General features: G+C 37.9%; 4 protein-coding genes across 6 annotated transcripts; 2 read left to right on the forward strand and 2 right to left on the reverse strand.

The window, feature by feature from the left end:
* Nucleotides 1–3,082: 3,082 nt before the first annotated feature.
* Nucleotides 3,083–14,031, forward strand: LOC126592602 (E3 ubiquitin-protein ligase UPL7-like). 3 transcript variants are annotated; one of them, XM_050258354.1, is made up of 15 exons: nt 3,087–4,341; nt 4,465–4,587; nt 4,815–5,058; nt 5,136–5,728; nt 6,585–7,574; nt 7,661–7,995; nt 9,056–9,334; nt 9,446–9,698; nt 10,190–10,360; nt 10,463–10,555; nt 11,310–11,417; nt 11,850–11,966; nt 12,054–12,143; nt 12,315–12,399; nt 13,657–14,031. In XM_050258354.1, exons 1-14 carry the CDS (start codon nt 4,318–4,320, stop codon nt 12,396–12,398), a joined length of 3,504 nt encoding a protein of 1,167 aa, XP_050114311.1. In that variant the 5' UTR covers nt 3,087–4,317; the 3' UTR covers nt 12,399; nt 13,657–14,031. The 3 variants fall into 3 exon arrangements, 1 of the variants encoding a protein (XP_050114311.1); XR_007612718.1 differs by lacking the exons at nt 12,054–12,143; nt 12,315–12,399; nt 13,657–14,031 and having other exon boundaries at nt 3,084–4,341; nt 10,463–10,541; nt 11,850–11,965; XR_007612719.1 differs by lacking the exons at nt 11,310–11,417; nt 11,850–11,966; nt 12,054–12,143; nt 12,315–12,399; nt 13,657–14,031 and having other exon boundaries at nt 3,083–4,341; nt 9,446–9,688; nt 10,463–10,541.
* Nucleotides 12,913–15,100, reverse strand: LOC126592606 (GDSL esterase/lipase At5g03820-like). Its single transcript, XM_050258359.1, has 5 exons — nt 14,791–15,100; nt 14,583–14,713; nt 14,286–14,516; nt 13,645–13,900; nt 12,913–13,250 (listed from the first exon to the last, which is right to left on the reverse strand). Exons 1-5 carry the CDS (start codon nt 15,029–15,031, stop codon nt 13,057–13,059), a joined length of 1,053 nt encoding a protein of 350 aa, XP_050114316.1. The 5' UTR covers nt 15,032–15,100; the 3' UTR covers nt 12,913–13,056.
* Nucleotides 15,101–16,699: 1,599 nt separating this feature from the next.
* LOC126592605 (uncharacterized) lies at nt 16,700–18,504 on the forward strand. Its single transcript, XM_050258358.1, has 2 exons — nt 16,700–17,240; nt 17,687–18,504. Exons 1-2 carry the CDS (start codon nt 16,959–16,961, stop codon nt 18,419–18,421), a joined length of 1,017 nt encoding a protein of 338 aa, XP_050114315.1. The 5' UTR covers nt 16,700–16,958; the 3' UTR covers nt 18,422–18,504.
* A 3,373-nt stretch (nt 18,505–21,877) lies between these two features.
* Nucleotides 21,878–23,755, reverse strand: LOC126592604 (protein CHUP1, chloroplastic). Its single transcript, XM_050258356.1, has 2 exons — nt 22,718–23,755; nt 21,878–22,493 (listed from the first exon to the last, which is right to left on the reverse strand). The coding sequence occupies exons 1-2, from the start codon at nt 23,531–23,533 to the stop codon at nt 22,026–22,028; spliced, it is 1,284 nt and encodes a 427-aa protein (XP_050114313.1). The 5' UTR covers nt 23,534–23,755; the 3' UTR covers nt 21,878–22,025.
* Between the last annotated feature and the right edge of the window lie 4,232 nt (nt 23,756–27,987).

Raw genomic sequence — 27,987 nt, forward strand, 5'->3', positions numbered from 1 at the left:
TATGAACTTATATCACAAGTAGTGAAGGTTGCTCGTCACAACTATGTTAAGTAAATTCTTGGCATAAGTTTCATGCAATTCATAGTTACAAGTGTCTCGTCAATGCTTATGATTTTCATAGAACTTAATGATTCTTGCTTGTATCTCTATTATGCAATTCATGTAGGGAACCTGTGGGGAATGCTTTGGATTGTTGTATGCAATCATCCAATTCAATGAAATTAGGAAAATCTGAAGGTTAATTAGTGCAATTCACAGTTAATCTGGGGCGTTGAGAATTCGTAGTTTATTGAAAAGCAACTGGAAATCGTTTTGTTTACAAGTGTGTCATGTGTGGAGAAGAACCTCCTAGCTAGCCTTCCATCCATTCAATTTACTCAAATTCTTGCAGATTTCATTAGTTCTTTAATTTACTTGTTTTGTTTTCAAATTCATCAAAACCAAAACCCCTTTTACCTTGTTGAGTCATATTAGTTAGAAACTGATTTAGTTTGTGCTTTTAAGTATTTCGAACCAAGTTGAAACCAAAATTCGTCCAAAAGTGTGTTTAGAGTCCAAATCTGGCCAGTTTGTGTTTTTAGGCAAATTTGAGTGTTTTTAGCTTGTTTTGAGTTCTTTGAGTTTGTTTTGAATTTTGAGTCTAGTTTAGTGTTTTTAACTTTGTTTATATGTTTTTAAGTCAGTTTAGAGGTTATTAGCAAGCCCTCCTAATCCCCGGTCCAGAACGATACCTACTTACATTTTTTACTACAATTGATACAAGAGGGTTTAATTTATGTGTTAAGTAAAAATTCGCATCAGCCCTCATGTTTGTTTATGGAGTGGCTGGTACAATCATCCACTAAAGTAAATGAGACACAATATTTACGAGGTTTGGTAAGTGTGCCTACGTCCTCAGGGCAATGGTAATATTCTCTCGCAATATCAAACTGAAATTACAAAGCAATGAAAATAATAGATTGTGTATTTTCTTCTTTTGTAACATTTGTGAGCTAATAGGCCATTTATATAGGAAAACATATAGTTCCCTGCTAAGGCCAAGAAATGTGAAAGTAGCACACGAGACTAGCATCACACCTTCAACATTTGTGGGTTAACAAAATGTAGTGGGATGGTGCCTATTTCTCCATGTGGGTCATCTTTTTTTTTTAACAAGCAATATTATCTACACTAAAGAGGTGCAGGAGTGGGCTAAGCCTCATAAGGGCCTACCAATAATGTGGTTCAAATTCGCTTTTGGCGAGAATCGAACCTAAGACCTCTCACTTAAAAGTGAAGATGAATACCACTAGATCGTACTACTGATTGGCTCATTCATTTTTATAACATCTTTTAGGATATTTCTTAATAATAAATTGGCTAAATAGGATTAATTGTCCCTGTGGTTATAGAGTATTCGGAAAGTAACTCTTGTGGTAGAAAAATTAGGATTTAAACATTCGTGGTGAAGAATGTTAGAAAATTTAACCCAAAAGTTAGATTTTTGTCAAATCTTAGTTAAAATGTAGGAATAAAAATGTCCAACAACTCTTTATTTTTGTTACCCTTTCTTCTCTTCACCTTTCTCTCTTTTTGTGTACCTCCACGGCTCCCTTACAAAATAACATGGCATTGGGCTCATCTGCTGCATCTCCCAGGGTTGAAGACTCAAGGAAACAGCTTTTGGGTCCATTAAATTCGGGTTTTGAATTCAAAGCAAACGGTTCGAGTTTAAATTCCACTTTGGTAGGGCAACTTGTGGGAGTTATTGCAAATACACCTGAATATGAACAAAAATAGAATGGAGAAACCGATAAAAGAAAAGTTTAGGAACTTTGGTGGTGTAAGATTTGTAGCACTATCTTTTTGTTTTGCTGAATCAGAGTGATTTTATTTTTAGCTAAAAGAAATGTTTAGTTGAGTTCCACAATGGAGGTATTGTGTTTGTTATGATAAAAATGCGATGGTTGAAAGTGACAAGATGAGGAATGGGAATAGAGATGCACTCATATCTTTGAGGAAGATACCTCGGACGACCAAAACTTGTGTTCTATCTATTTTTGAGTCAATAATGGAGATTGGGGGCTACAATCAAGACCTCTGGTGAAGGAGGTATGCCATACCTGTGGCAACCATGACTCAAATGAGCGCACTTGGCGAGCCGTGAAGGTACACAGAGAGAAAGAGGAAGAGAGAAGAAAGGTTAACACAAAGAAAGAGTGATTCAACATTTTTATCCCTACATCTAATTGAGATTTGACAGAAATCTAACTTTTGGGTTAAATTTGCTAATATTATTCACCAGAGGGTTTAAATCATGATTTTTTTTTACAAAAGGGGTTACTTTTCGAATACTCTAAAGACCACGGAGATCTTTAAACCAATTTGGCCTAATAAATTCTTTAAGTTTGACTTTTGAGTTTAGCTGTTTTGCAACATCTTAACCTTAGGATTTACTCGCGCCTTGGTGCGTGTGGGATAAAAACGAAAGTGCACGACTTGATAAAAAGTGAAGGGTTTTTGTGACAAATGGTCCTTGAAATTGACTCATCTCATCAAGATGATTCATAAATTTGAAAATCAATTAATATAGTGCTTGGAAATAGGTGTTACAAATCAATATGGTCATTCCGTTAAAAATTTGTCAAAAAATTTGTTGTGTGCTGATTTGGCAGATAACTTGGTTCCACAAGTCTAATTAAATATTTTTATTTGAATGAAAAATATTTAAAAAATTAAAAAATTATTTTATATAATTAAAAACTTGAAAAAAAATAGGGAAGACGATGTTCTTTCTTCCCACCCCAGTTGTCGCACATAAAGGGGAGATGTCATTTCCCTCTATAAACCATAAAGATGCGTTTGTTGCATCGGACTATCTCAAACTAAATTAGCTTCAGGGACTAAGCTAGATTGGCTTAGACTAGACTAACCTGGACTAACTTAGTGAAGCGTTTGTGACAGTGTCGGACTAAAAACAAGATAATTAATAAATTCTAATATTATATTATTTAATCCCTTTTTATTAATATTTTATTATTAATTATCTCTTTTTTTTTGTCTGAAAACTTTCATCTTCGAAAACCAATTACACAATTTGAGATCAGATCAAAACAACTCCAATTCCACAATTGCAGAGTGTCCCGTCGTCGAAATAGTGTCTCAAAACCAACTCCAATTCCGCAAATCAAAGCCTCTCAGGCTGCTGCCTCTATCTTCTTCGCCAATCCCAATGTCCTTGCATCTTAGGCGGTGACCCCAAGCCGCTTCGTCGTCGTGGACACCGGCATTCTTGGCTTTTCAGATTCCTCCATTGCAATCATGTTCCTCACCCACTAATGGGTTCACAAAGATCTCATGATTTGGGTTTCAATGAAACCCTCTGCGGTGATATGTGCCCACGACAGTCAGAGGCGGTAGAGGTTATGGGTCTTGTCAGATGAGGAATAAGTGGAAGATTGGCAGAGAAGGAAGACGAAAGAGGGGCTCTGGGACTTAGACGAGGAGAAGACAACAGAGAAGGAGACGGTCTTAGCAATTCGGTTGAAATTGGGGATCTTTGTTAAGAACACCTAGCAAGTTATATAATCCGAGCGAGTCCGACCTAAGCTCATTAAACATGATCCTTGTCCAGACCAAACAAGGGACTACACTAGCAATGAGTCTAGTCCAGTCCAGTCCAGTCCCCTAATCCAGTCAAACATACACACCCTAAAGTTCCTAATGAACGGCATATAATCGTCTCCCGAGAGTCCTCCGCTGGTACCCAAATGCCTCCCACGTCGATCTCACGCTCTGCCCGCGAGTCCTGGACGCCTCCCTCGCCGCCGTTCAAATGCCTGCAAGTTGAGCCTCCTTTCGATAGATCTTTCGCGGTCGAATTGCTTTTACTGAACTGGGTTACTGTGTTTGGCTGCCAATTGCTAGAATCTGGTGGAGATCAACTTGTCGAACGCCACCGAGCTCAGAGACTCCGCGGCCGCGGCTCTGGCTGAGGCGAAGAACATTCAAATGCCTGCAATTCATCTTCGTTATTCTTTTTTCTTTTTTTAGCTTCTAATTATACAAAAAGAAAAATTGTTTTTTATTAATTAAATATTTTTAATTCTTATATCAATATTTAATAAGATTTATAAGAGGAGTAATGTGACACGTGAGCACACGTTGATTTGCGACATTCAATTTTAATTTCAGGAGCATGTTGGCCCATTTCAGAGATAAAAACCCAAAACTGAACAAAACAAAGGGGAAAACCAGAGTTTGAGGAAACGGTCACGAAATATCATCGTCGAAGAGAACTAGAGAAGCGAAAGAGATCGAAGAAAAAGCTCGACTTCCATGGACAAGCGAGGCAAACATCAGGTACTACAAATTGCTTATTCGACCCCACAATTCATTTTCTTTTTGTCCAATCAATCGAAACTTGCGATTACATTTCTCAGAAATTTGAAAAATTTGATTCGAAATGGCGATCGGATTGCTCAGGTTTCGTTGAGAGGAGCGAGCGCCAAGGAGATTACCAGAGACGCGCTTCTCGAGAAGGTCTCTCAGGAACGAGAGCTCCGTCAGTACGCCCGACGGGCCACGGTTGCTGCGCTCTTCATTCAGGTGTTTGCTTTTCTTTTTTTCATTAGTTTTCAAAAAAATTTCCGCTTTTTCATTTATAAAATTTGAAACTTCTGCATTTTGGTGTTGATTTTTGGCTAAAGTAAGCGAATTTTTTATGTGGGCAAGAATTGAAGTTCTAAAAAAATGAAAAACAAATTAGAGTTTAGATTCTGTTGTGGAGGGCATATAAGGGTTTTTCTTGTTCATATTTAATTTTGTGTTTTCAGAGAGAGTGGAGGCGCTACAGGGCCGTGAAGATGGCCGCGTTGGAGGTTCGAGGAGAGTGGGAGAAAGTGGTGGAACAGTATGCTGAGTTAGCCTTCACTGCAACATGGATTTCCAGCAATGTAGTGAGGCCTTTTCTTTTCTTTATTACTTGTTTATCTACTTGGCATAGCAACATTCAAACTACAGAAATGTGCTCTATGAAGACCTGCTTTCAGATTCTACTGGAAAGCGTGAATTCTACTGGTATGCTTCTTTTTTACAGTTGACTAGTTTTCTCTGTGTGTTTTAGCTGTTGGGTTGATTTCATTTTTCATATGTAGATTCAAAGAAGAACTTTTGTTCATTGGCAATCGGCACTCTTGAAGAGAGAAGAATCTGGAGTTATCAGTCAAGGAAGCTGATTTCTCTCTGCATGTTTGTTCTTTCTAAGTGTGACACGTCCCGTGCACGGGATCAAGTTATTGTTGCTCTCACCTCCTTAGCAATGCGTTTTGTTGTTGTCTTAACTGATTTCAAAGGATGGAAGAGCGTTGCTGAGCATGACTGCCAGAGTGCAGATGCGGCAGTGAAGTATTTAGTTCGATTTATGGGGACTGGTGAAAGTGGTCTTTACCTATCTATTAGAAGATACATTAGTACTTTGGATGCTCCTGGATTTTCACGGATAAGCAGTAACATACAAAGAGATGATAGTTTTCTGATTACAGCAAGTACAATAACTTTAGCTCTCAGGCCATTTCATCTAGCAAAGTTTGATTCAGATGGCCCTGGCTCATTGGATGTCCATTATGTTGCCGAGAAGTACTGCGTGTTTCTACTTACAATTCCTTGTCTTACCCAACGCCTTCCAGCTGTGCTTATATCTGCTATGAGGCACAAGTCCATTCTCTCACCTTGTTTCCAGACATTACTGGTAAGGCTCATTAAATTTGAACCTACTAAGTGCAAATTCATTTTTAGTAAGGTATTTCCTTTAATATACACTCTCATTAGAATATGTCTATCATTAGAATATGTCTGTGTAGATTTATCAGTGGTTATGATAACCCTTCTTTTGGATATGAAGAGCCAACTTGCTTTTAGGAATCTATATATAACTAGTGAGCAACGGTTGCATAATTCCAATCTTAATCTGGCATTTCATGTTGAAATCGTAGCTATCTCTTTTCCATGTAAAAGGGATCTATTCCAACCAATACGTCGAATTGATGCCAATTTAGTATGAGCGGGCTAGTTTAGGGAAAAGTAAAAAAATTAATCTTATTAAGATTTTGGGAATAGCATATCTCTTCTTCTGAAAACAATACATGCTTTATCAAACAATTATATTGGATGGGGAATTAATTTTATTAATGGTTCAATACTTTGTGACACTTATTAATAGGTAAATGTGAACATATTGTGGAAGGTACCTTGCAGTTGCTAGTAACAATGACTCCGAACATTACTACATAGGAGACAACCTTTTTCATATATTTTATTTTGACATTCTCAACTTGGGTAATCCGTGAGCAGATTCATTATTAAGTATGTATGATATTGGTTCTGTATTTTGTTCATTCTTCATAAATTGCATGCATCCCTCTATATGTCTTTCTATCTATGTTATGTGAATTTTCAAAAATTTTGTCATCATATTTGGGGTTGTAATCGCACATAAGTGATTAAAACCTAAGTTCCTTCCTTTTTGTTTCCTTTTAAATATAACTTCTCAGTCCTGTGTAATTCCGACATGTGGAACCTGATCAAACTTTTTCAGGTGATGGCAGATTTTGAAAGACAAAATACTAAAGGAGATGTTAGATGTGGATCAATCAAAGGTTCATTTTCTTCCGAAGGTGATTCCCCCAGTTGGTTGGGCTCTTGCAAACATTATATACCTAGCAACAGTGACAGAGAGTGATTCCGTTGATCCTGGAGGGTTCAATCAAGATTTGGACTCTGTCTCATATGTCTGTGCTGTTAACACTCTTGCAGAAACCTTATTGTCTATGCTTGAGAATGTTGACTGTGTCAAGGATAAGCAGGCTCTCCAAAGTGATGTTGAAACCCATGAGAAGCCCAATACAGTTTTATGTGAGGGTGAGACGGGTTCCTTTAAGATGTACTTGGATATGTTTAGGCCTATTTCCCAGCAGTGGCATCTTACAGATCTCTTGGCAACAATGAATAAAGTTGGTGATATTCAAGGGTCTGAGACTCTGACACCAAAAAAAATTGAACGTTTAGGGAAGTTGGAACTGCTAGATATTGTGCATTTATATTCTTACATGCTCAGAATATTTTCATTCTTGAACCCCACAGTTGGTTCTTTTCCTGTCCTTAACATGCTCTCTTTTACTCCTGGGTTTCTTGTGAATCTGTGGAGAGCCTTGGAAACTTACCTTTTTCCTGGGGATGGTCACACTGCTCCTGAGCATTATGATTGTATCACTAAAAAGTCTGGTGGTGTAAAAAAAGATGAGGCTTTTGAGAGAAAACTAAAACACACCAACAATGATGGAGTTAATAAGTGGGTCACTGTTCTTCATAAAATTACTGGCAAGTCGCAATCAGGCATTGATAATACAAATTTGAGTGATAGTCAACCTAATCCTAGATCTGTTCATGAGGATTCTTCTGATGTTTGGGATATAGAACCTGTGAGGCATGGCCCTCAAGGTATTTCAAGAGACATGTCATGTATGCTTTATCTTTTCTGTGCAAGTTATTCGCACCTGCTTTTGATTCTTGATGATATAGAGTTTTATGAGAAACAGGTAAATACTTTAAGGTTTTTCTAATTTTCTATGTTTTCACTGATTTCTTGGATTAGTCAATTCTAATCATTTGAGCATTTCAATAGGTGCCATTCACACTGGAGCAACAACGGAAAATTGCATCTGTTCTCAATGCATTAGTTTATAACGGATTTTCTCAAACTATTGGACAGCAGGATAGACCCCTTATGGAATCTGCAATCAGATGCTTGCATTTAATGTATGAAAGGGATTGCAGGCACCAGTTCTGCCCCTCTGTTTTGTGGCTTGCACCTGCTAGAAAGAACCGCCCTCCAATTGCTGTAGCTGCCAGAACTCATGAAGTTTTCTCAACAAATGTAGGATCAGATGATGCCCCAGTCGTTCCAAGTATAGGCTCTGTTATAACTACAACTCCACATGTATTTCCATTTGAAGAAAGGTATGGAAATAATTGACAAACCGAAAACTCAATTGATTGCATAGTTCAAGTTGTTTCTTCTTTCTTAACTTTGGAGAAGCCTGGGGGGGGGACAAATAAGCAGTGGCGGATATAGGTCCTCATGGAATCCCATTTTTTATTTTTTTCAATTTTTCTAAGTGAGCCATTTTGTTGAGCACTTGACAAACCCATAACAAATTGTGTGCTTAGCGTACATCCCCAACCTTTGTGCCGTATTAATTGTATATTTAGGTCAATATTGTTATAGTGAACAAAGAGATAAATCATGTGTATAGGACCGGCAGGTCAAGTTTATAAGACATGGGAGGAGGGAGGGTTAGTGGGCCTTTTATTATTTTATTATTTTAAGAAAAATGACTAATTTTAAACTCTTTTCAAAATGGTGTCGTTTCCTTGAAAACTTAGACTTTTTCTTTGTTTCTTCATCATGAGACATGAGCTGCCATAACCAGCTTTGCAACTAATTAAACTTTTGTGTTATATTCGCCTTCTGGTGGGTTTGGATGAGGAACGAATGATAGAGTTGGTGGTGTTGAGTTGATTATTATTCGCCATAGTCCGATTCGACTTTGTATCATGTGACAAAAGGCGGCTACGATTTAAGCAGGACCCTGATTCTTGCTCAGATCGACTACCATTTTTTTAGGCCACAAAATTTTTTTTTTTTTTTTTTGGGGGGGTTGGGGGGCTGTGGGGGCCCTGGTCATATGCCTTGGGGTTGAACAGGTTTGTCAACTTCAATGTTTGGTTTCTATATGTTTGCAAGTGAGAGTGCGGAAGTTCTTCAATGCAATATGCATATGTGGCTTCTCTGGCTTGTGAGGTTGAGTGAGCACTGGTAGGTGGGTGGGTTGGTAGGTCTTGTTCAACTCCGATTCTTCATTGTCCATATGATTCTTCACCGCCTTTAACAATATCGAATTATGTTCCTCACTACCAACTTTTTTAGTTTAAACTTTGACATTATTATTTGAACTTTGGTTTCGAAAATCTTAAAGATGTCTGCTCTGATTTATTCTATATTTTATTATCCCGGCAGAGTTGAGATGTTTAGAGAGTTTATCAAGATGGACAAAGCCTCCAGAAAAATGGCTGGTGACGTTGCTGGACCTGGTTCACGATCAGTTGAGATAGTAGTTCGCCGTGGTCATATTGTTGAAGATGGATTTCAGCAATTAAATTCCCTGGGTTCAAGGTTAAAGTCATCAATCCATGTTTCATTTGTCAGTGAATGTGGCCTTCCGGAGGCTGGCCTGGACTATGGTGGATTATCTAAAGAGTTTTTGACAGATATATCAAAAGCAGCCTTTGCTCCTGAGTAAGTTTCAGAGTTTAAATAGATAATAATCTATCACGAATTTGGCTTTCTTACGTGGTAGCGGCGTTTTTTTTTAAGTCAATTTTCTAAGTTCACCTTTCCGATTATCAGTTATGGGCTATTTTCCCAAACCTCAACATCAGACCGACTTCTAATGCCTAATGCGTCCGCAAGGTTCCTAGAGAATGGTATCCAGATGATTGAATTCCTTGGAAGAGTTGTTGGCAAAGCTCTTTATGAAGGAATTTTGCTAGACTACTCCTTTTCACATGTTTTTGTACAAAAGCTGTTAGGTCGGTATAGCTTTCTTGATGAACTATCAACACTGGATCCAGAGCTTTACAAGAATCTCATGTATGTGAAGGTAAACATTGTATTTGTTTGTTTTGTCTTTGTCTCCCTTCTCATTTACTTTCTCAACCATTGGTCAATATTTTGACGATCATGTAACTAAATTGAATTGATGTACGAAGTTTTAAGATAACATGGTAAGACTCTTCAGGATTTACCAGACGTTTTAAGAGTAAAACTTGGATGAGAAAGTAAGGAACTAATGTGCCTTGCTCCTTAAGGGGCTATATAACACCCAACAAAAGAAAGGCTATATGATGCCAAGACCACTTAATGTAAACTTCATAGGGTCCGTATGGTGGCATTGCTACCTAAACTCTTTGAAATAAGGTGAGTTTGGTTGCTTTGTCTGAAATATTTGAGATAAATATATTGGTTCATGTCCAGCTTTAGGTATCTGGAAGTTTCCATTCCGAATTAAGTTTGTCTTACATGTATTGAAATGCTTTGTCGCGTATTTCATCTCTTGAAAGATTTTGATCCTTACTTGTGTGGTTATTGCAGCACTATGATGGTGACGTGGAGGAACTCTGTCTTGATTTTACAGTAACTGAAGAATCATTTGGGAAACGGCATGTCATTGAGCTTAAGCCTGGTGGAAAGGATACTACTGTGACAAACAAGAACAAAATGCAATACATTCATGCAATTGCTGATTATAAGCTTAACCGACAGGTTTATATTTCATTCCGGTTCAACTAAGGAAAAGATATTGTTTTTGAATAATTTACTATTACTGGTGAGAAAAAATTACCTTGTTTCAATGTTGAACTGCAGATATTTCCTTTTTCAAATGCATTCTATAGAGGGTTAGCTGATCTCATATCACCATCCTGGCTAAAATTGTTTAATGCAGGTGAATTTAATCAGGTAACTCCCTCAGTGCATGGGTTTGCTTGTAATTCTAGTGAATGTGAATGTATGACTGCTGGGTGCATTTCTCTATGATTGTACTCATATAAAATATGTTTCACTTGTAACCTAATGTGCCAATTAGTCTTATGCTCAATATATTGATCATCTTAAAACGTGTAAGTTTAAGTAGTCCCTTTTTTTTATTCCAAAAGTAGAAAAGTAAAACCATAAAAATGGACTATCATTTTTTGTACTTTGTTCTGTCTTTGGTTTATATCTGGCTGATAATGTGATAATTTGGAAAAAAATATCAATATGAATGGCTTTAAAAAGGGTAGTAGAATTGTTCCTCACTTGCAGCGAATTTGAAGGGGAAAACCAGAGTTTTATTTGTTGATCAATGTTGGAAGGGGGGTCGAACTTGTGACCTCTTCCAACGTTGGGAAGAGAAGCCATTAACCAAGAGCTATTTGGCAAGAAGAAAAATGTTGAAATCTGACAATAGGGACCACTGGAATTAAAATATAATAGTCACTTTAACTAAAGGATCCCTCTGTAGAGTTATTCTATCCCCAGATTTTCTGGGTGGGAAATAATTATAAGTTTTCTATCTTGATTTTACCTTTAAAATATGTTCATAATGGCAGTGTAACTGGTCATTACGGTCCAGTATTAAGTCCTCAAATTCACATTTCCTGTAAGATTGCTGAACTTTCATGCACATGAGTTCAGTTGGTGTCAAATACTGATCTATAATTACTTTATGCAGTTGCTTTCAGGTGGAAACCATGACATTGATGTTGATGATTTAAGGAAGAACACAAGGTACACTGGTGGTTACTCTGACGGGAGCCGAACGATTAAAATCTTTTGGGAGGTATTGACTCATCTTTTGAGGTTGAATGAGCCTATATAAATTCGTGGAATTAGGTTTCCTTGTTTTAGGAACTTACACTAGTGGTTTCTCCAAAATGGTTCTTGTAAAATACATGTTCCCTTTTGTTTTGAATGAATCAATATGGAGTTCTGTATTTGTGGCCTATTATTTGTTACACATTCAAGACCCCATATGCTCATATAAACTTATTATGCTGTCTCTCTCTTCCCAACATCTCAGTGCTGGTTCATGTCTCACTATCAGAAAAGAAGCAAGTTAACTTTCATCATTATCTGATTTTTGAATGAACAGTCATATTATTCGTTTTTCATAATTGAAGGTGGTATTTGTTGTTTAATAGTGCCCATTTGTTATTTGAGATGCCTACAATCCTTTTATGTTTTATTGAGTTTCTTCATACCATTACCACAGGTAATGAAAGGTTTTGAACCTAAAGAACGTTGTATGCTTCTAAAATTCGTCACCAGTTGTTCTCGAGCTCCATTACTTGGATTCAAGCACCTGCAACCTACTTTTACAATCCATAAGGTATCTTAATTGATCTTACATCTACATATATGTATGAGTATATACAATCAATTTATCAAACTTCCTCAAGAATTTGGTCTTATATAGGTTGCATGTGATATCCCTGTCTGGGATACAATGAGAGGACATGATGTTGAGCGGCTTCCATCAGCCTCAACTTGCTATAATACTCTGAAGGTACAATAAGGGAGAAATACCCCCTATCCCTTCTAATTTATCAATAACATTACAAAGGACGGGGTTCAGAAATGCTACTAGACTGCAACGTATATCTGTGGGCCCATTATGCTCTCTTTTTTTCCAGCTACAAATAACACTTATTTTTTTCATCCTATGTGATGCCTACAGCTTCCAACTTACAAACGTCCAAGCACTTTGAGAGACAAACTTCTATATGCAATCAGTTCCAATGCAGGATTTGAACTTTCCTAAGGTCTCAGCTAATACCTTTTTCTTCTTGCCTTACTGAACCTTAATCCTATCTTGTACCAACAGTATTTCTCACCAGTTACATACTGAACTCAGGTGAATTTTGATTTTCCTTGATTGTACGGATTTTTAAAGGCATAAAATATTACATATAGGTCATACCCATCTTGGCAGAGAATAACCCATAACCTCATATTCTTGTCCAGATTAGTCATTCCAGAGAATCCAGACAGAAGATAGAAGATATTAGAAACGGAAGAGAAATACTTTAAATTATCTGATAAGATGATAACTACACCCAATGATTGCCTTATAAGTTTTCATTTTTCCTTTTCATGTATAAAAAGGTTTGGCAAATCATTGAGTAAGCATCAGTTATGTAGCTTCATTTTCATGCACGGGATTTACCTTCACTAACTTAGAATCTGTTTACAGATTACAGAACTGCTTCACGATCTTATTAACACTAGGGATCTAAACACATGAACTTTCATAGTGAGAACATCGAGTGGCATTCTTACATGAATAGCAAAGCAACTTCACATTATGAGGAAACTAAATTCCTGAACTAAAGCCACTAAGTACCAATATATTATCATATTACATTATATAAGATAAAAAGAGTGCAGTAGTATTAGATTATGCCACTTTGGAAATAGATTCAAGATATGAGGTCAAAACCCTGTTGAAGTAGATCTCCAGCTAAGACCTCATTAGCAGCTTCAGAGGGATGGAATCCATCCCAAAACACATAACCAGTCGCATTGGTACATGTTCCTACAGACCTAGAGTTGCAAAGCACAGAGGTCTCTAATATACCTGTTCCACAACAAGCTCTTCTAGACTCAAAGAACCCTGTCACATTACATCACAGAAATATTAGAAAATCACTACGTTTAGCTCAAACAGATTTTTTATTATATTCATGTAGTGGTCTTGCTTTGTGAATGCTGATTGCTGAATGATGGTTTAATGTGTAAGTTAAAGAGGAAATGTATTTGTGATAGAGGAAATATATTTTACAAGATGCCAAAGAGGAAGCTGAGAATTTTTCCCTTAATATTTATTATCTAGAACTACTTTTGTTCTTAAGCAACGATTTGGATGGGAGGGGAGAGAACTTTGTATTCAGTAAAATGTCAAAAATTAAACATTAACATCTTTTATTTTCTCTAGATAATGAAATTTTGTAACTAGTATAGTTTTTATTTTGTCGATTGGTTTACTAATCAACCGAGAGGTGCTTTACCATTATCACCAGGATTCATAATCATATCCAGAAGAGGCTGGAAGATATTGAAGACCACAAGCTTGAGGCCTGGAAGCCTATTCTTCAAATCTTGAGATGTGCTGTTTAGCTTATTGTTGAAATAAATGGCATCTTGGTTTAACCTTGGGACACATTCGTTGGTTCCAGAGCCAAACATTGTGATTGCTGCTGGCAAACACCCAATTGGTGGTAAGTTTGTGACTCCAATCCTTCGTGCTCCGAGTGCATACAAATTCTGTCAATGTGCTGCTTATGTCATGAGTGTATTTAAAGAAACAGATAGACTGATGTACAATTTGCTGTATCAAACATATCCACTATTATCATCATGCAAATCTATTTCTATATGATCACTATGCATTTAAATCGGTTCTGTTTCACATACATTTAGGTTTGGTCAGCAAACATCATTCGGTAATGTGATTATTTCTTCTTTTTTCGGGATCATGGACAAGACCAATAACTAGATATAGCAAAGATCTGACCAGGTTTGATACTAATTGTTACGTAAAAATAGTTGAGAGGGATGCAATATGATGTTTTGTTTAGAAAAAGCGCTTTTCCATTTATTTCCAGATAAAGAGAAAGTAAATAGTATATAATCTGAGTTGTGGAGTGACCTGAATGAAAGTGGAGTATGATCTAATGAGAATGTTTGAGAACTGGTCAGGTGAGTAGATTCTAAGAAGGGGATTGATATAGTAGTTTTGAATGAAATCACTGGTCCCTGCGCTTAGAAGGTGGATGGCACCAGAGAATATGGCACTGGTGTTGTTGCTACCCACCATACTCACCACTTCATTCTGATACTGCCTATAGTAATTCAGTTGCCAGGTCAGCGAAAGTGTATTCTGCAAAACCAACAGTGATCAGCATGAGAGAGAGAGGGAGGAGGGGAGAGAGTTTTTACTGCTTACATATAAGAAAGGTGTGTAATCCAAATAGCCAGAAGCAGCTGATGCAAAGTTGACTCCGGTCAGGAGGTTCTGCCCTTCGGCTTCTGGGCTAAGGTAAGCAGGCGGGTATGAGGTGAATCCTAGATATTCAGCTGTGAAAGGCAGTGCTGAACTAATTATCTTCAAGCAAAAGGGAGGATAAAAAACAGTTGGTAAAAAGTTTTTTTACCAGTGAAGTCTGTGGTAAGCTTTCCATTGCAGAATCTTCCAGTTGGTCTATGAGTCACAAAGTCTCTTCCATAAGGAGGGAAGTTTGCCTTGATGGGTGTAGTGAGGTTGTTGTTGTTGCCCGCATCAGCAACAGAGTCCCCAAAGATGATAAGAGCAGGAACCAGAGGGTCTGCCCAAGCCGCTGCGAAAACCAGCACAAGAATGCTCAAGAAAGCCAGGAGTTCACTTGAAATCCCCATTTGCTTTTGTATGTTCCAACAGTGAAAAACTCACTGGCCAAACACAGAAGGGATATGGAAGAAAAGGTTGGGTTGAGTGAATGAAAAATGAAGAGGGCAGGTGGGGGGCAATTTAAGGAGAACAAACAGTACCTACATATCTCATTTTATGAAAGTTGCTCTCAGGTTTAAAAAGCGGTACAAAGCTGCCATTTTCTGGTAAGTAAACACGTTTAGTGCTTATGATATTTGTCCTATTTGTTAGCCTGTTGCAGTGAAAGTGCCATCATTTTGTCCATTTTCTGGGTTTGTTTTGAGGAGGGACAAATGGTTTAGTTAAAGCATTAAAAACTTTAAGAAAGCTTATGGAAAAATATTGGCCTCTTGTAAACTCCTCACGTTATACATCATTCAGGTGCCGTGATCTGGTTGTATCGATGAATCTCTCTACCTTTTGAGAATCTATCAGTGTCCAGAACAAAAGTTGGTACACCAAGTGTTGTAATACAAGCGGAGGGACAATGAAAAATATATTCTCTCTACTTATACTATGGCAAGTGGTGTAATGACTTGTGTTTCGAGTTTCTTGTCCATTTTTAGCGAAGGGCCTAGTCTTATAGAGACAGCTTCCTCATCAACGCTCATGTCCAAACTTACGGTAGCTTTTCTCGACATCCTTAATCTTCATAGATGTTGCAAGAGATGTGTACGAATTTACAAATCTTATTTGCTGAATTGATCACTTTCTAGTATTTGATCGATATGCTGTCAATATTTAATTTTTTTAATGTAAACAATAATAACCATTTTAATCAATATGCTAGGAACAAATTTTTTTTAATCACGAGAACAGATTTTTGATCAATATCCATAAATCATTTTAATCCTCAAAGTTCAACTGGGAACAAATTCTCCGGTTGTAAGATGTGATTGTAAGATAGAGGTTCATGGGCAAAGGGGTAGAAGAAGATCTAGGAAAAATTGAAAATAGACCTTAAAAAAAGATTTGGACTACTTTGACCTAACGGAAGACATGATACAAGACCGAGCGCAGTGGCGTTCTAAAATTCATATATCCGACCCCACTTAGTGGCATAAGACTTTATTTGTTGTTTGTATTTTTATTAATCACAAGGAAAGATATAGGAAGAAAGGGTTATACACCACGTTTCATGGAAGTTGCCGTCGTGTTTAAGAGGGGGTAAAGCTTTTGTTAGAGCACCTCCAGCGGGGGAGGTTGCTCGGGGGCTGTGGATCAAACAGTAGCAAATTGCTGGGGGGATGAGCTCCAGCGTATGGAAGCCCGAGCAACAGGCGAGGCTCGAGGAGCAGGCCCGTCGAGGATTGCCAGCCCGAGAGCCCGAGGGTTGCGTCAGGCGCGTGCGTTTCACGCGCGCGTGGGCGCGAGTCGTCCGACAAAAAAACAGGGCTGGGGCCCGCGATTTCAGTTTTGAAAAGTAACCGTTGGGGAAGCCACGTGGCTTCCCCATGTCTGTTCGATTGAAACGGTCATATTTTATGGACCGTTGGATTTCCAACGGTAAAAAACATTTAAAAATCTCATTTAATTTCATCCGTTTGATCTAAAATCAACGGTTCACGTTATTAGGCTTTGTAAATTATATATAAAAAAAAGAAAAAACTGTTTAAAAATCTAAAATGTTACCGTTGTGACATGTGGCACAATCTGAAGTGTTGGAATTAAAATTTTTTTAAATCCAACGGCAAAGATTAATTAGGTGAATAAAAATTTAAAAAAAATGTAAAAAAATTCTTAAAAATCCGAAAAAAAATTATGAAAAATTATAAAAAAATTTGATTTCACTTCACCTATAAATACCTTCTCATTATCTTCTACCCTACACCACAATTTCATATTTTCTCAACTACTTTCAACCACATTCCTATCTTTCTTTCAAAGTTTCAATCCAATTTTTTTTCCAACAAAATGACTACTCAACCAGGTACGAATTGGACGCTTCTTGAAGATGTTGCGTTGTGTACTAGTTGGGTTCAAGTTACTCATGATTCGATTACGGGTAATGAGATGCAGTTGCGAGAAATGTGGAGTCTTATTCATACCAATTATCTTGAGAAAATGGGTGGGCAAAGAACTAAAGAATCGATGTCCAGTCGTTGGAAATTACTTAGTCAATCGTTTAGTACGTGGAGAGACGCCTTGGCACAAGCTAGTGGTAATCTTCGAAGTGGGGAAAATTTAACGGATCAGGTAACAATATATTATTTATTTGTTAGCTACTTTCATTATATTTATTTGTTTGTATTATTTATTTGTTATCTTCTTTCATTATAATTATTTGTTAGCTACTTTCATTATATTTATTTGTTTGTATTATTTGTTACCTACTTTCATTATAATTATTTGTTAGCTACTTTCATTATAATTATTTGTTTGTATTATTTATTTGTTACCTACTTTCATTATAATTATTTGGTTGTATTATTTATTTGTTACCTACTTTCATTATAATTATTTGTTAGCTACTTTCATTATATTTATTTGTTTGTATTATTTATTTGTTACCTACTTTCATTATAATTATTTGTTAGCTACTTTCATTTATAATTATTTGTTTGTATTATTTATTTGTTACATACTTTCATTATAATTATTTATTTGTTACCTATTCTCATTATAATTATTTGTTTGTGTAGGAACTTCAAGCACAAGCTTGGTATGGTGCCAAAACCAAAAGCAAAAACAAAACATTCACCCGGTTTGAATGTTGGAATATTGTCAAAGATTGTCCTAAATTTAGAGTTGTGCATGTCGGTCCAGAAGTTTTCATGAACAGCACCCCTCTACACTCTACACCTGAGCATGCCTCGCATGATCATGATGAAGATGATGAAGAAGTGCCTGAAACGCCCCCCGTTGAACAAGCGTCGGGGTCGACCCGTTATCCAATTAGGCCTCAAGGTAAGAAGGCTTCAAAGAGAAAAGGTAATGCTTCCAAGAATGATTATGCAAAGTATATGGAAGATCTTGCCCGCCAAGGTGAATTGAATTTGGCCCGGGAAATGGCTAAATTTGAGGCTGATAAGGCTAGAGAGGATGCAAAAGCTGCAGCTTTTGAGAGAAAATTTGAAGCTGATGAGAGAGAAAGAGAACTACTTCGGCAAGAAAGGGAACATAGAAGAGAAGAAAGAATGGCTGAACGAGATCGTGACATTATGAAGGAGCCTTTAGAAGGGAAGTCTCCAGACTCTAAATATTTTTGGAAGTCAGAGAAAGCGGATGTGGTGCGAAGGATGCGTGCAAGAGAAGCGAGAGCAAGAGGAGATGGTCCTAGCACCACAAGAGAAGATTATCCTAGCATGACAAGAGAAGATCATCCTAGCACCACAAATTGGTTAGGTGATGGTTATCATCCATTCACGAACCCATAATTTTCCAATCAATTCGGGTTGTAATTTCTTATTCGGGTTGTAATTTCTTATTCATTGAATAGAGTACTTTATGTTGTTTCCAATTTATTGAACTTAGTACTTTATTCAAAACACATTTAAACACACCAAATAAAATAACATCAACACACCAAAAAAACACACCAAATAAAAACAAACACCAAATAAAATAAAATTACATTTCAACTCACTAAATGAACTAAAAAAACACACCACATAAAATAAAATAAACACACCAAATAAAAACAAACACCAAATAAAATAAAATTACATTTCAACTCACTAAATGAACTAAAAAAACACACCACATAAAATAAAATAAACACACCAAATAAAAACAAACACTAATGAACTTAAGTATCGTCAGCACCCCTCAATTCCCACTGGTGCTCTATCAAGTCAAGTTGGCGGGCATTGTGCATATTTGACCTTTGAAGTGCAGTATATCGTTGGATGATCCTTTCATTGTAACATCCATCCCTTTCTAATGGCTCATGTTGCACGGGCTCATCGGTGGCGTCATGAGCACAATATATACGTGTTCTTGAATTGTTCATCGTGTCTAGCTCATATTCATCAACGGCTTCATAATCGTACTCATCTTCCACAATCATGTTGTGAAGAATGATGCACGTCATCATGATGGATCGAAGCGACTCTACATCAAACAATCTGGCAGCATCCCTGATGATCGCCCAGCGAGCTTGGAGGATACCGAAACAACGCTCCACATCCTTCCTGCACCCTTCTTGACATCTTGCAAAGTGTTTTTCCTTTGCACTGCGCGGACGTGGCACTGTTTTGACAAATGTTGACCACCTTGGGTAAATGCCATCAGCTAGGTAGTATGGCCCGTCGTACATACGTCCATTGACTCATACGTGACTTTTGGTGCCTTTCCTTGCAGGACATCGTTGAACACTGGGGATTGGGCAAGGACGTTGAGGTCATTTTGAGCTCCCGGAACCCCGAAAAAGGCGTGCCAAATCCATGTATCAAAAGATGCCACCGCCTCCAAAATGATACTTTTTGATCCTTTTCTGCCCCCATAAGCGCCTTGCCATGCACTTGGACAGTTTTTCCAAGTCCAGTGCATACAATCAATGCTTCCAATCATCCCTGGAAAACCTCGCATCTCGCCTTTCTTCAGAAGCCTTTGCAAGTCCATATGAGTAGGTATCCGGAGGTACTCTGCGGTGTAGATAGATTCGATTGCCGAACAAAACCTCATGAGGGACTCAAGAATGGTTGATTGTCCCATCCTCGTTATCTCGTCCACTTGGTCTGCAGCTGCTCCATATGCAAGCATCCGCAAGGCAGCAGTAATTTTTTGCTGAGGCAGGAGACCCATAGCACCAAAAGCATCCGGCTTTTGCACAAAGTAAGAATCATGGTTGCAAACAGCGCCCATGATTTTGTTGAACAAATGTCGTTCCATTCTAAAACGACGTCGGAAGTATGTATCAGGGAATGCACTGTTACGGACAAAATAATCGTCCAAGAGCTCCTGACCTCGTCGTTGCCTGTTTCTATCAATGTTTACAGCACGGTTGGGCCTGTAGATATGAGCCACAGCTTGGACGACTCGACGGGATTGTGAGGCTCCTGCCATTCTTGATTCGTCATCTCTCCGTCTACGCTCGTCATCCTCTTCCATCTCATTTTGGGCCCAATCCCCAACATTGAACATTCCTTGTGATTGGTTAAACAATTCTTCCTCTTCTTGCTCGATTTCCCACATCATCTTTGAAGAAGAAGAAGAAGACATTGTAAGAAGGAAGCAGAAACTATGAATAATGATAGGGATTTTGGTGAAGAAGGAAGAAAAAACTATGAATAATGATAGGGATTTTGGCGAAGAAGGAAGCAGAAACTATGAATAATGATAGAGATCTTGAGAAAATTGGTGTGAGATTTATGAGGATGAATGGGGGATTATATGGAGGATTCAGAAGGGATTAGGTTGTAGATAATGCCACGTGGCATGCCGTCATTCGTTAAAAATCTGGTGGAAATCTATCCTCAAAGATTGTAATCGGATTGTGACACGTGGCACGACGTGATTGGTTAAAAATCTTATCAGAAATCCATCATCAATAATTGTCTTTTCAGATAATGACATGTGCCTTGACACAACGATTAAAAATCTTATCGGAAATCCATCACCAATAATTTTCTTTGCGGATAATGACACGTGGCGCAACGAGAACGATTAAAAATCTTATCCGAAATAACAAATATAATTATTTTGAATTATTTTATAAATACAAAAATACAAAAATTTTATTGCTATTGGCTTTTCGGATAATGACACGTGGCGCAACGAGAACGATTAAAAATCTTATCCGAAATTACAAATAAAATTATTATGTATTATTTTATAAATAAAAAAATACTAATATTTTATTGCCAATTGCCAGGGCTATTCAGTGCAGGGGTGGAGATGCAAAAGGCAATTGCCAGGGGAATGCACTATTTATTAAGGGCAGTTACTGTTCACTAGGTGGATTAAATAGTGAATTGCCTGGGGGGAGGGCTCCTACACTGGAGTTGCTCTTAGCCTCCTCTTGCAGGGATGCCATCATCGTGTCAATAATGTAGGTTTGTTCTGGAAGGGCAAATGATATAGTTAAAGCATCAAACACTTTTGAGTGTCACGAATGAACGAATTGCTGGTGGTATGAATGAGTTTGTGGTTAAACATGTCCCAACTCAATACCTTGAAAGCCAATTATTGCTTCAACCCTTCAGGTACACATTTGTCAATGGCAGGCCTGTAGACTCGTTGGGATCACTGGTCATTGTTTAAGTGTGGAAATATTCCACTTCAACCATATCTGTGAGAAAAGAAGAGTTTAAATATCCTAAACCCCACTCCAACTAACACCGAGGCTTTTGTGATAAAATCTCACACCTGACGGATGGTGGTAATTAACAAGTTGGGCACAGTATTAGTGTTGTTGGAATTGGGCATTTAGCTAGTCTCTCTGATAATTCTACAATAAGTATGGATACCTATGGTGTGGTTTGGATCCAACCAAGGTTGATCGCGGTGGTGCTTATATTGTAAAGCAGGCAGCAAAGGGTGTAGTATATATTGAGGTTTCTAATGCAGTTGGCGTCCCAGAACCAATATCAGTGCATGTTGACACCTTAAAAACCAATATCAGTGCATGCTAGATATTATTAAGGAGCAATTTGACTTTAGGCCGGGAACGATTGCCACCAACCTTGGTTTGAAAAAGGAGGCAACCTCAGGTACCAGAAGACTGCTACTTTTGGTCACTTTGGTCGCGATGATCCAGACTTTACTTGCGAGACGGCGAAGCTCCTCAAGCCCAGGGCTTAAAAAAGAAGCATAATTTTGAAAACTGTACACGTGAGATCAAAGTTTCTCTCATCTTGTGGCCTAAGGGGTTCTATTCATGCCAAGAAAACTTCACTTGAACGCTTTTGTTACTGAGATTTATAATTAAAGCATCTTTTACAAAGACTTCATATGAAGGTAGATATCAGTACAATTTACAGGTTACTGATTTCAGTTAAAGGAGAAATTGGCCCTCCCTGAGACATGTTATATGTTAATTCAAAGTCGAATATTATGTGTTGATGCACTAGAGCAAGACTTCCTTGGAACGTGATGCTCCTCTGCATAATCCGAAACAGAATTTCTTCCAAAACACGTAACTTGTCCATGCCTTTCTTTCTCATCCAATCTTCCTCTTCCCTTCTCATTCCCTTCCACCCATCTCTTAAGCCTTCGGAATAACTTTTTTCTTTTCGGATGCTCTTGATCGCTGCTCATATTTCCAAAGCACTGCTCACACTTTCCAATTTCTGCTCTTCCTTCCAAATTTATTTCCAGATTATTATCCTTCTCTTGAGCCTGCTGCTCTAGTTGCGCTTGATTTCTCATCAACTCCTGCCTTAAGCAAGCATTGCTCCACCTCAAGTAAATCAGTTCCTTAATTTCAGCTGCACGATCCTTTTTCAGATTCTCCAACTCCTTTTCGAGGCCTGTATAGTCCTCGATTTTGACCCCTTCTCCTTCAGTCTGCATTTTTTGATACCTCAAAATGGTTAGACTATCCATTTCCGGGAAGCAATATATATGTTTGTTCTTTATTCTTTTGACAGGTATTAAATTATTGCTCATCTAATTGCAATTAGCTAAGTTGTTTGATTATTATAAACCAAAGGAATCTGAACTTTTGCAATCTAAAGTGATGCATGCATTAGTAACTGTGATCTCTATGCTTTGAAGAAGAGTGTTTTCACCTTGGAGATTGAAGCCGCCGATTTTTCTGCCAAGGCAAGCCTTGCCAAGAGCCCCTTTTTCTCATCTTGCACTCGCTCCAAAACCGCTCTCAATTCCCCAGTTTCATACTCCAATTTCTTGATAACCTTTGCCTTTGTTTCTTGCGCATCATGGATTCCCAAAGCTTCTGCTTCCCTAGCTTCAAGTTTCGAGTCTTGTTCGCGTATTACATGATATTGCCTTCTTGCTTTCCTCAAAAGCTTCTTTACCTTCCTCTGAAGCAATCCATTTTCTGATTTCCAATACTCCATTTGCTCCGAAGCTCTCAAACATTCTCCAACCAATTTCTCAAGCCCTTGGCTCTCAGCCTCCATGGATGAAGCTTCTTTCTCCAAGAACTCAACACGAGCCACTTCCAATAACAACATATTCGAAAGCTCCATAAGAACAGATTCTTGCTCTTTCAAGTTGCAGTAGCGTATAAACTGCATCTCCAAATCAGATTCTCTTTTCTGAAGCTCATCAAGTCGGAGTCTTAGGCACGAAATCTCTTCTTCCAATACGTGTTTATTATCTTGAATCTCCAAACATTCCGTTGAAAGCATACATGCAGAGCTGAAACTATGAAAAACATCCTCATCTCTAAACTTCCGAGAATTGGCCTTGAGGTAACTCACCTGATCATCAGTTCCTGTTGACGACCCTTTCAGATTAACGCTTCGGTTAGCCATAATCTTGGCACAGATGAAACCAGCCACTGACAAAGCTAAAGGAATCACAGCTGCTTTCAGCACTGGCTTTATGATGATATCTGCCTTTGATGTTGAGCTCTCCATCCTAAAAAACCAACTTGATGCTCGTGCTAGGCTGTTGGATGATCGAATTCAGATCACGATATGAAATCACAACGAAACTTGATTAGTTTCTTGAATGTCAAGGCTTTACTTCTTATGGACGTAATCAAACAATGTGAGTTTTGTTATATAAAGCTGTTAGGATTATTCTTTAGCTTTGTGTTTTGTGCTTAGCCTTCCGTAAAGAGAGGTAGAGGGGGCTTTCTGTTGCCTTTCTATTACACTATCAGGCCTTTATCTCACTTTTATACAACTTTCTTGGTGGAGTTTGGATTTGGAATCTAATTCCTTCTCTAGTATTATTTCCGCGAATGCACACGTGGGTGTTTAGTAACATATGTTTCTTTTTTCCTTTTTGGATACGAGCGACATGGGGTGCGACGTAATTCCCAACTCGGAACTTATGTACAAGGCTGAATGCTCTCTAACAAGTTACACCCCCCTTGCCAAGGTCTAAAATATCGGTGATATCGGAAATATCGATAGTCCAAAAACACGGAAATTTCAATGGAAATATCGGGATATTATCGATATCGATAAAAATTGAATAAAAACCACGGAAATTGTAAGAAAAACTTGGAAATTTTTATTGAAACTTTGCAGGATGTTTATTTAATTAATTATCTATTAGTTTATAACAAAAAATTGGAAGGAAATGCATTGCATGATGGATTTAACTGATTTAAGTTGATTATATAGCGAGCTGGCAAACATTGTAGAAAATATGTAGTAATTAATGAAAGAAGTTTAAACACACCATAATCATTTATATATAATCAATTAGTACAATATTTAGAGCAAGTCCACCGGAGAGGACATTGCCCAGCACACAGTCCAAAAAACAGCCCAGCACCATGTCCATTACCTCCAGCCCGCGCAACAGCCTGGGGCCCAGCCCATGCTGGTCTCTGGGCCAGCTCAAAATTGACTGACCAAGAAGCTGGGCAAGTGGCCACGTGGCAACTTTCTAGCTCTTGGATTTGAATATTTTTCAAATCCAACAGTCCAGATTAATTAACTATATTAAAATTTATTAAAAATTATAAAAAAATATAGAAAAATTATAAAAAAATACAGAAAATTTTTAAAAATGTTATTTTTTTTTCTATAAATAATAAAGTTTGTGGTTGAAGAATAAAGTGTATTTGATGAGTTTATGTAATTTCATTTTAGTGTGTTTTTTTTATAGTTTATTTGATGAGTTTATGTAATTTTATTTTAGTGTGTTTTTTTTTAAGTTTATTTGATGAGTATGTAATTTTATTTTAGTGTGTATTTTTTTTTTTAAGTTTATTTGAAATTTTATCCGAAATTGATTAAAAATCTTATCCGAAATAAACTTAAAAAAAAAAACACACCAAATAAATGTGCTGGGTGCTAGCGCATTTTTTTAGGGGTGGAGATGCCTTGGCCTATTACTGTTCACTCCAGTATATTACTGTTCACTTGAGTAGATAAATGCGCTGGGTGCTGGCGCAAAGTCCTTAGGGGTGGGTTGCTCTTACACTTTATACATTGCTTGGTAAGATACATGAGTGACTTAGGGCTGGTTTGGTATTCTGTGCTTTGAAAAAAAGCTGTTGTGAGAATAAGCGGCTGTGAAATAAATCAGCAGAGTGTTTGGTAAACTTTTTTGTAAAAGTGCTTTTAGAAAGAAAAAAAAAAACAATTTGATAATTGGTCTTTTCATTAAAGGAGCATTGTAGCTCCTTGTGCTTTGAAAAAAAAAGTCAGTTTTTTAAAGCTGCAAATAGCAGCTTCAGCTTTTTTCTTTGATTTCAGCTTATTCTCACAGCAACTTTCAAAATAAGCCCTTTTTTTCAGTTTACCAAACACCTAAAACCCTCATAGCTTTTTTTCATGGGTGCTTTTTTTTAAGCACCTCACTCCCAAACCACCCCTTAGTACCACATAGAGTTTCTATCAAGGTCTAAAATATCGATGATATCGGAAATATCGGTAGTCCAAAAACATGAAAATTTCGATGGAAATATCGGGATAATATCGATATTTTAGACTATCTTGCAATACAATAACATGTTTGATAACATTTTGTAAAACAGTTTTTTATTTTTCAGATACAAAAATATGTGTTTGGTAATTTTTTATTATTATATTTTTTTTTTAAGAAAGAACACAGAGAACAATATTTAACTAAAATTATGTAAAAGATCAAATTATGCAAAAGAAATTATAAAGAACGTAAGAAAAACAAAGCCAAAGTTTTGGGAAAAGATCAGAAAAAACTATGTACACCACAACCACCTTACCATGGCCATCACAACCGGCATTCCAACTATAAGTATTGTCGCCGCCAACACTCTACTACCACCATGATCACCCCGCCACCTCTATCATCACCTCAATCCCCAACCACCTCCCAACAATTATGCCACCTACACCTTCTAACCATCATTGTTAACAACATCCACATCCACATCACCATCTCCACCGCATTTCCCCCTTCCACCACCACCACCTCCCAACAGTTCCATTCCCACGACCACGCTCACCATCATTGTTAACCCCCCCTCTGACCATGGCCACCACCACTTTCAACATCATTGCCACCATTATCCCCACCACCTTTTAACAACTCCATTACTGGCCACTACCACACTTATTGTCATCACCACTCCTGCCACCATCACCAACTCCGCCGCCTCCCAGCACCATTGCCAATGCCCCGTTTTCTTAATCTTGGGACCAAAATAGGATTTTACAAACCGTGAACACAACATGCACAACAATATGACAGAAATCCCCTCAACCATATCACTCTGCCAATTGACATGTAAGAAAGATCAATTAACAACAACGATCTTGCCACCCCCTTCGCAAATCCACTAGAAGTACGATGACGTTACTGTCATAGGCGAGATGTGGGAAAACGTCATGGAAATCTGTTTATCTCTAGAAGGAGTCCAACGAAGCCCACTGGCTAGAGAACCTATAAACTTGCCGACATGAAGGCATGTATCAAAGACCTCAAAGAAGCTATTTCTTGTTTTGAAGAGTTGGCTACCCGAATGACGAAAGTAATTGATCTAACCTCCGAGGACCCACCTCAACTTCTTATCCCTGAGGAACATTGTAGGAAATCCAAGAGGCTTATGGGTCTCCCAGTTTATTGTTGAAGTCCATCACCAAGACTAGCTAGCAAATGTAATGTTGGTGCAAAAGATGAATGGAAAGTGGAGAGTATGTGTAGATTTCACGTACTTGAATAAAGAATGCCCAAATGATCTGTATCCACTTCCACAGATCAACCTCTTAGTAGATTCAGTCGTAGGACACAAGCTCCTAAGCTTCATGGATGCTTACTCTGGGTACAAGCAGATAAAGATGTATGAACCGGACATGGAAGCAACAGGTATGTACTACTATAAAGTTATCCTTTGGACTTAAGAATGCAGAGGCAACATACCAATGACTCGTTAATCGGATCTTTAAGGAAAAGATCGAAAACACAATCGAAGTCTACGTAGACAACATGGTTGTCAAAAGCAAAGAGAAGAATGACCATATGACACACCTCCAAGAGTCATTTAACTTGTTCTGAAAATACAACATGAGGCTGAATCCATAAAAGTGTACCTTCGGAGTAACATCATGCAAATTCTTGGGTTACATGGTTACTAAGCATGGAATTGAGGCTAAGATGCAACCAAGAACAAGTACAAGTCTTCTCCATCGACTGGTTTGGATAGCAGCGAGGTTTGGAGATGTATTCTTTAAGCTTCGTGAAGGCTTCTTCGCATTCATCTGTGTATAGTAGACCCTTGCTATTCTTTATTGTCGTAAAGAACCGTTTGCACTTGTTAGTCATGAAAAGAATTTACTGAGGCTACCGCTTACTTTAGACTTTGTATTTTCTTCATGGTTATGGGCGATCTCATCTCTATGATAGCCTTGATCTGGTCTGGAATCCTAAAGACTGATCTCAACTTTGCAGAGGAGCATCAAGAATGCGCTCAAGTTTGACTAACAGCCTATCAACAGTAGATCCGATCATATTACAACAAAAGTGTCAAGCCCAAAAGTTTGCAAATCGAGGACTTGGTCTTAAGAGAAGTTTTTTAGAATACCAAAATCACAAGAGAGGGCAAACTCGGGGCAAACTGGAAAAGACCATACAAGATCACTAAAGTATGAGGCAATAAAACCTATCACTTAAAGCACATAGATGGAACACCGGTCACCAAGAACTAGAACATTGCCAAGCTCCAAAAATATTATCCATGAACACACCATCCTAACTACACGCAGTTTGATTCCCTCCCCAAGATGTGAAGGCAGTCCACTTCGGACCCAATCGCAAAGCCATCGTCTACACGAAGATAAGTCCATGGAGAACTTGTCTCCTCACGCCCCACCATAGACTTATCGTCAAAAGTGATCCCTGGTGTAATTTTTACATCATATCATCTTTTTCT

This window comes from Malus sylvestris, chromosome 12 (assembly GCF_916048215.2).
Source record: "Malus sylvestris chromosome 12, drMalSylv7.2, whole genome shotgun sequence".
NCBI classification, from domain to species: Eukaryota; Viridiplantae; Streptophyta; class Magnoliopsida; order Rosales; family Rosaceae; genus Malus; species Malus sylvestris.